Raw genomic sequence first — 9,009 nt, forward strand, 5'->3', positions numbered from 1 at the left:
ATTTATTTTTCAATTATTTTTATTATTGGTTTTATGTTGATTAATGATAAAATAAAATAAAATGGACCCATTCTACCACTACCCACCATTTGTCTCTCCTTCTTGACCGTCGGAAAACCACTTTCCTCCGCCTCTCTTCCTCTCAACATCGAAGACCACATCTTTGGATTTGCCACCATCAACCACCATCGTCTCTGGTAGTCACTAGTAGCAACCACCACCACATAATCCCATCCCCACTCCGAAAATACATCAAAAAACCTGATGAAATCTAAGATCTGACCATGGAAAAAAAACCCCAAACAAACTGTTAATAAAAAACAATTGCTCAAATCAAATCTTTTTGGTCAATTCATTTCTGAAACTGGAAGTCATTTTCCAAACAATTTCCAAAACAAAAAACGTTACAAACTCTAAAAATCAATTTAAATTAGGGCCCAAATGCAATCTACATGAACAGAACCCTAGATCCATCCCAACTTCTTGGATTTCTTGCTAGCATATGCGATTTGCAAAAACCATTGGAAGCATTTAGCATACAATTGTAAAGAGGGGGACGACGGATGGTGGCAGAAAGATTTTTTAATAGCACGCGATTTACATAAATCAATTCAATTACAGTCGCCTCTTGAATCGTCTGAGGGAGTCGCGTTCGGTGAGATGATTTCAGTTTCGGTGAGAGAGTTGCAGCCTGAGTGAGAAAGTTGTAGTTCCAGATTAGGCCGTGTTTTCTTGATCTGATAAACATACCAAAGAAGATGAAGGGATATGTTGTTTAGACTGAGGTCGGGCTTCGGAAGTGGTGTTCAGTGGAGCATTTTGATAGCTATTGTGGAGGTTGTTTTGGGTTCTTATTTTGTTAATGAAGAGTGGAGAACAAAGATGTATCATGGACAACAAAATGATACCAGGTGGGGTGGGACCCACTTTTCTTTTAAATTCTATTTAATAAACATTAAACAAATGAAGATAAATTAAAAAAGATATATATAAGGGTGGTGTAATCTTTTTATAGGATGAAAGACCTAACAAGGGACGGTCCAAGTGCAAATTAATCCATTGCTAAATTTCCATAACAGGTTCTTTCAAGTATTAGTGACAATAATCCATTGCTAAATTTTATTACTTTATACCAATATTCCTTGAATAATGCTATTATTCTTTTTGGAATACAAAATGTTATAATATTATTGATGAGATATAACATAAAAAATTCCAATTGATATAAATAAACAAATATAGCATTTATGATTAATTCGTTAAAGCTTGAAGACTTTCAATTTCTTCAGCTAAAACGTAATTTAATAACAAATAAACGTCAAATCAATATACATTTATATATACGATCGATCCCTTTAGTGTGTTGCTAGTAGCATGAGCTTGCATGCTGAGAGGAAAGTGAGTGCCATCATGCAAGTGAAAGAAGCATAAGATGATGCAATGGAGAGGGTGATCATGCCACAGAACTTTCCAGCGAGTGGACATATTGGAGTCCAGCTAATCCCTGGCTTTTCAACCCCTCGTAGCCCCACCATCCCCACGGCTGATGCTGCCGCGCATCCTGAGATAGTCAACACCGTCATCACCTGCACTTATTGTATTGTATCACAATTCACATAGTATAATTAGGGTTTCTTGATTTAATGTCCTTTTCTGCTTTTGTATTTCTATCAAACCAAACTAACAAGTTATAAATAAACTATCATTTCTAGACATTTTGTAATCGCAAACTCACCACATCAACGAGAAGCAGGAAAAAGTGAAGAGTTGTTTTAGGTTCCGTATGAGAGAATTTCGTCATCTTGTAAGCTAGAATCGATGAGAGTAGAGAGAAAACACCTAACACTGCATCTACTAACAATTTGTACCTACATTACGTCACGTTATAATTTAGCAAATGAAAACAAAAACATCAAAAAAGCATGTTGGATGAATATTTATCTTAAAATTTATCATATCAAATCATAATGTCATCACCATAATCCAGATGAGTAACTGTAATGGGCTTTCGCAACTGCTATATATGTCTCATCGTAAGGCATGTAGATTTCTTGATTGCTAGTCAACATCGTGGCAATAGAAGTTGTTGCAAATCCGGTTACTAAAATTCGTAGACCAACTTGTGCAATTTTGAAGAAACTGTTCCACCATTGACTCCTGAAAAGATCCGGTTCCCTTGTCATGGTCTCCATTGGCATAGGGAAACGAGGGAAATTAAGAGGTGGATTGTATATGAAGTAACAAGAAGGAAATATTGGGGTTTATTATTCAACGACTTCGAGACTGGTGTATGTTTATTTTCTCTTGTAGAATTGTGTTTGGAATGAAATTGAACACCAAATTATACAGTTTATCGTTATGAAAAGAAAAGATAGATGAAAACGTAATTTGAAATGAAAACATTATAAACGAAATTGTTTTAGTTGTTGCAACGATTTTGTGATGATGTGAACGTAACAAAGAGTAGCATCACATGATTCGTTGCGCAAATCCAGTTTGACTACAAGATTTTATGTCGTTAAAATTCATCATTGTGTATTATCAAATAGAGTAAATTACATAAAATGATCCATATGTTTATATGATTATTTCGTTCCAAATCCAACTTTTTTTAACTACTATTCTATTTTCTTATGAGAGTAGTCACTGTGGATAAATTATGTGTGAAATATTTATACTACCCTTTCTATTTTTTATTGAAAGAAAAGGAATGAAGGATCCCCATGACCAACAATGTTGTTTTTATTGTTCGTAACTAAAGGGGATTCCCGTGTGCGGTTTATTTAATCTTGTTTATCTGAATTTTTAAGAGGTCTGAATTTTTAAGAGGTCTGAATTTCTAAAAGGGTCTGAATTTTTCAGATCTGGATTTAAATGTTGTTTGGTTGCGCACTACAAGAAAAATGACTTACAGTCACACCAAAAAAGTGTGACCATATGCGTATAGTGAGATTTTATTTTTTCACTGAAAGTGTAACGGAAGGTGACGCCATCGTATGAGTCTTATGGTCACTTTAAAATGTAGTGTCCGTATGATATGAAAACATGTGGCCGTATTATAAAAGTGTGACAAATGTGTACGAAATTTTGTTCATTAAATATCCAATATTGTAGCGTTAAATCGTCAGTAGTCACATTTATTTAGTAAACGTGGTGACTGTATATCACCAACTTGCGACAATCATGATGTTTTAGTGTAGTTGTTTTCTTTTATATTGTCACACAGTTTAAATTTTATTAAGACTATTGTGTATCTTTTGTAAACATGTAATTACGGTGAGTGTGACCATGTTTGCTAAATGGCCACATGTAATTACTTCCATAAGTGGCGAATTGCTAATTATTAGTAAAAAAAAACAATCAATTTTAGTGACTATAACCTATCGTATAGAGACACACAATTAAGTGAAATACAATCATAAGTATTATAAAGACACACAATTAAGTGAAATACAATCATAAGTATTATAAAGACACACATTTTGTTAAAACTAAGGACTATTCGGTATCGTGTTAAGACTATTGGGTATATTTTAGATACATATAATTACGGTGAACATGTCCATATTCGGTAAATGGACAAATATAATTAATGATTTGCTAGTATTTAGTCTCAACAACAATCAATTATGGTATTTATTTGCCACATAAATTGTTTTTCATGTTGTTATTGTTTAAGTTAGTCACAAAAACTTTAGAATAAACATCATTTTAAATCAATTGTAGTCTCATAATTCTTGTATATTATGGCTATTGTTAACCATTTAGCCACACGTTAAAAAATGATGTAAAGTAACCATTGTATATTTTTAGAGACATTGAAAACCTATCAAACATGGAAAAATTTATATTACAGCCACTTTAATTTACTATTTATTGTTACTTTTTCTACATTGTGGACACATCAAAATAATTTAAGTTAAAGTAATAAAACCCAACAATATGAAAAAAAAGAAAAATTCATAATTTGATATTAGTAACAATTGAAATCTAAATCCATACATTACATTCGTAATTAAAATATCAAAGAAAAGTAAATTGTCCTAATTTCAAGAATTTAAATAATGGTAAAAAAATCAAACACATCATAAACCAAAACCTAAACATAACTAGGCATTCATCTTGTTTGTATTGCTCATTGTCTTCTTAAGAAGGACATCAGATGATATGTAAGTTGGTTTCCTTTTCGTTGAGTTTTGATGTGATATAATTTCTGGTACCTATAACATCAACATTGAAACCAAAAAAATGAGTTCATCATAAACTTAGTATACTACTTTATGAAGAAAATAAAATGTAATGCACAAAGTAGTGAACATAATTAGACAAACCTTAGACTCGGTTTGCACAAGGTATTTTGGCCATGGAACAAAACTTTTATATGCATCCTCAACTAATGTGAATTCTCCAGTTTTATGGGGTAGAAATGCATGTTTTATTACCACTTCATCAATGGAAACTTTATAGCAATCATCTTGTAGAGGAACTCCAGGAATGAATTGTCTTTCTTATGACAAGTGAACGGTACCACAAGCAACGATGTTCCTTTTATACGGATATGATAGACTACACTTGATTGGCTACAATGACAAATAATATTAGAATCAGAAAAAAAGACAGAAATGTATATTCAACATATAAAAAAACACTAACCTGGTGAAGAGGTTTATTTGGTGAAACTGTTGGTATGTCATGATTGATAGTGGCAGTCTTAGACTCAACAGCTTTTCTGGTGGGTTTTGTATTTGCCTAATATAAAGATTTAAGACATATATGTAAAATTATATTTTAATATAAAACATAAATTAAAAGTATTGAAAACTGTAAAGTTAGTATATACTACTGTTGCAGATTTCATGGAAATCAATTTTGTATCGGGAGTTGTAGTTGCAGATTTGGTTTGAACTGGTTTCTTGGTGGGTTTTGCAATAACCTAAATAAGTTAAAGTTCCAGGTGAAAAAACAGAAATTAGTACAAAAAAAATTATATCAACGATGATCTTATAAGATGATAACATACTGGTGTTACAAGTTCTGATGGTTCATTGGTTTTGAGACTAACAGGAGTCGTTTCACTACTTTCAACAATCTTCTCACTTGAAATACCCTAGCAAATATAAAGAAACGAGGAAAATGTCTAAAAGAAATGCAATTTACAAGTAACATTGACAATAGATGTTTTTAATAAGATTACTTACAACTGTATGAGACAGATTTGGAAAGTCAGCTCCTTTTGCATTCAGATGAGCCAAAACTAGCTTTAGTGTTTGATATTGTTCATTAACCTTTGTAGACAAAGCCTTGAGTTCAACATCTTTTTTCTCAAGCTCAAGTTTTCCATTATGCAGTGCAACTTTAAGATCTTTAATTTCTTCCTTAGATGATCCTTTGCTGCGAGGAACATTTAAATATATGTTGTAAGTGACTCCCGTGCCGACACCCTTTAAAAATCCGCCCTTTTCCTTGCCAAAAACTAAGGTCATGGCATCCGTGCCTGGTTCAACATTTACTTGTCCTTCTTTTATCTGCTTCTCATGTTCCATCTACCAAACAAAATATTAATAATTATTGTCCTAATATAAGTGATTAAAACCTTTACAATAAAAGAAATAGAAAAGTTAAGTGAAGTTACTAGTTTATCCGCCATGATTTTAACATCTTCATCCTTAAATTCTCCTTTACTTTCACGCCCTTTACACCACATAACTAACCTTGGGGGCATTTCCTCCTTTGAAATCACTTTCTCTTCAATCTTGATAAAAAAAATTAATTTGTAAAGAATATGAAACAATTGATGGGTTTCGAGCACTACATCAATCCTATGGTGTACATGCAAACCCTAATAGCTTTGGATCTAGTTTGTCTAATGAACATGCAATTGAATATCCAAAGCTATAAACCCTAGATCTAATAAACTATAACTGAAATTAGGATTTAGATCTTACCTTTGATTCTTATATAGCAATAACAATCAATCCTTGGCTTTAGAAAGCTTAGTGCCTCAAGTGTTGCACCTCTAATGGAGTCACAAACACCACTAAGCAACTTGGATGAAGAGGGAGGAGAGAAGAGGCACCAAAAACGGCTGGAAACCCTAAAGGAATAGTTAGCCACGTTATTGGGGCTTAGGGGATCCTTAAATAGGTAGGCAATTAGGGTTATCTAACAAGGAAACCCTAATTTGACTGCTTAAGCTCTAAGCAGCCCATGGACCCCTTCTGGAACATGCCTTGTACGATTTCTAATGGGCTTCCCCATAGAATTCGTCCAACGTATTATTCAAAGGTGATCCATAGCCCAATTATGTAATTATCTTATAATTACACAATAAGTCCCTTAAGTTTAATTAATCTCTTTCAGCCACAAAATTAATTCTTAATTAATTCTTGACTAATATTAATTAAACAATATGATTTCTCCTTTAATATATTATTCTCATAATATATTAATAAATCATAATTAAACCTTTCTCTCCTTAATTCATCCCACATATTGCTATGGTGAAGGCAACCCAAAAGGACAATGCTCATAATCGGGTCAAGTACATACCAAAATAGTTATGGACTTAGACACTAATCTAACAGTCTCCCACTTGGATAAGTCTAATAACTATTTTGCATAACTTCAGAACCTGATCAGCAATCGTAGCTTTCAAAAGCCGCTGTTGTCACACCCCGCTAAAGCGGAAACACAGGGCGTGGCAGTACAAAGGGTTTCATCGCAAAAGTTAAAAGACAACACCAACCATAGTATTAAAAATCATTACAAATTCACAATGGGTTTGAACAACTTTTAAAAGAAATTACAATGTAAATTGAAATACAACACATGCGAATGCTCCTAAAAGTGAAGTGTCCCTAAGTGCCACTTACTCGATGATTCCTGAAAAAGCATGTAAAACGAGCGTCAACTATAAAAATAGTTGGTGAGTACTCACAGATAAACAAAATGATACTGGTTCCATGAATTGAAATCAAAGTTTTGATAAAAGTTTCCAATAATAAAAGTATATTGTTAAGATGAGTAAATAAGTTTGTAAAAACAAAGTTCTTTGTCATCATGAGAGATAAGGTATGTTGCCCAAATAAGATGCAACATTCATATTCTCATGGAAGATAAAGTTCGTTACTCAAACGAGTAAACAAGTTTCATTGCTAAAATGAGCAATCAATTTCGTTGCTACAAGGAGCAAACAATTTCATTGCTAAAACATGTATATAAGTTTTCAGTAATAACAGTTCGTTGTTGTAATGAGAAACAAAGTTCATTGCTATAATTAATAAACAAGTTTATTGCTATAATAAGTAACGAGTTTGTATGTGTATGAGTAAACAATGAGTCTCAACCAAACCTATGACTGAAGCCCTATCAAGATCTATGCTTATCGTTCCATAGATGAATATGGTATCATGCACTCCAGCAATAGGGCGAGTGAGGAGTTATCAATTCCTAATAGCGCTATCCATAATGACCATTGGCTCAAAGAGTTAATGGTTAGAGATAAGGGAAGGGCCTTAGTACGATAAGTTCTCATGTTCCGTGTTGCATAGACATACATAGAGAGACATAGCAATAAAATAGCAATCATGTTTGATACAAATCAATTTAAATACAACATTCAAATAATAGTTTTTCGGGACATGCTTTTCCACCCCAAAACATAAAAACTGAAAATAGGGGAGTGCGTGAATACTCACAATGCATTGAGATGATGCAAATGGTGCCTTGAACTACGCTCCACTCGTACCACTATCATTTTCCTACAACGATGTTACACACTAATGAGTCTCTAATCGAAATCTAACACTAGTATACATACTACTACAATAGAATTATGCCAATATTGTGTCAAAATTTAATATAGATAAGTTACAAACATTTTTCTATGAAAATTTAATTTCAATGAATCAATTGTTATATAACAATTTAAGTGGAAAAATTTCCATTATTGAAATGTTAATATTTAACATTTTAGAGGTGTTCCAATGATTAAATATTCAAAACTAAATCAATTTAGTTCTAAAAGTTCCCAAACTTTGCATTTCAGTTTTAATTGAAGTCAAACACCTCAAGATAAATTTTCTTGAATTTTTGATTTGTCTAACTATTTTTCACCATTTTAGTTTCTTGAATAACCATAAAATCATGAAAAATACTAAACAATTAATAAAAATTACCAAACTTCAGATTTTGGTTCTAAATATGTTAAAAGACTTCTAGATAAATTTTCATGGATTATGGATATGCATAACCATTTTTCATATATTTAATTCTCTAAATATATAAAAATTCATGAAAAATAGAAATCGGTTAAGAAAATACCCCAAACTTTTTATAGTAATGTCATTACACGTACTTAACCTGGGAAAAATATAAAAATAGATTTCCAGACAATTTAACCCAATTTTATGATTTTTGAGCATTTATTCTAATAAAAATTGAAATAAATAGAAAATAGTTTCCAAAATTGCCCAAAATTTTTGCAACGCTGTTATTAGTCATTATTAAGCTAGGAAAAATATAAAAATGAATTTCTAAACTGTTTATCCCAATTTTATGATTTTTGTGTATGTATTCTAATAAAAATTGGGTTTAAGTGTATTTAATCTTGGGAAAATAGAAGAAAAATAGTATACAGAAGAGAAAAATCATCAAAATTTTTATGTAGCATCCTAATGTACTACAAGGTGTTCTGGTAAATTTTCATAATCTTTGGATGAGTAAAACTATTTTTCCTGTTTTTAGTCCATTATAAATACAAAAATCGGAGAAAAATAGGAATACATTATGAAAAATTCTGAAAATATTTTTCTAAGTGTTTCACAGAGAGTATAAGCTGCGAAAATTATTAGATACCATTTTTATATTCCCTAATGTGGTTTTATGATTTATTAGAGCTAAACAAAAAGAAAATTCAAAACCATATTAAACAGTAACAAAAATGGATGAAACTTAATTGGAGATGTTTATTAACCTAAAGGATCATCCAAGAATTTTTCCATAATTTAT

General features: G+C 31.8%; 1 protein-coding gene across 1 annotated transcript; it reads right to left on the minus strand.

The window, feature by feature from the left end:
* Nucleotides 1-1,344: 1,344 nt before the first annotated feature.
* On the minus strand, nucleotides 1,345-2,302 carry LOC145134924 (CASP-like protein 1F2). Its single transcript, XM_079069729.1, has 3 exons — nucleotides 1,978-2,302; nucleotides 1,736-1,868; nucleotides 1,345-1,586 (listed from the first exon to the last, which is right to left on the minus strand). The coding sequence occupies exons 1-3, from the start codon at nucleotides 2,196-2,198 to the stop codon at nucleotides 1,356-1,358; spliced, it is 585 nt and encodes a 194-aa protein (XP_078925855.1). The 5' UTR covers nucleotides 2,199-2,302; the 3' UTR covers nucleotides 1,345-1,355.
* Nucleotides 2,303-9,009: the final 6,707 nt, after the last annotated feature.

This window comes from Lactuca virosa, chromosome 8 (assembly GCF_052849685.1).
Source record: "Lactuca virosa cultivar CGN04683 chromosome 8, Lactuca_virosa_CGN04683_v6, whole genome shotgun sequence".
NCBI classification, from domain to species: Eukaryota; Viridiplantae; Streptophyta; class Magnoliopsida; order Asterales; family Asteraceae; genus Lactuca; species Lactuca virosa.

Bases quoted from the DNA above. Each gene is read 5' to 3' on its own strand.
- LOC145134924 (XM_079069729.1), bottom strand. From the start codon at position 2,198: ATGCCAATGGAGACCATGACAAGGGAACCGGATCTTTTCAGGAGTCAA. The intron at 1,869-1,977 runs GTGATGACATTA...GACGTAATGTAG, and splicing joins AGTTACTCATCTGGATTATG to GTACAAATTGTTAGTAGATG. The intron at 1,587-1,735 runs GTGAGTTTGCGA...CAATAAGTGCAG, and splicing joins TCCTGCTTCTCGTTGATGTG to GTGATGACGGTGTTGACTAT.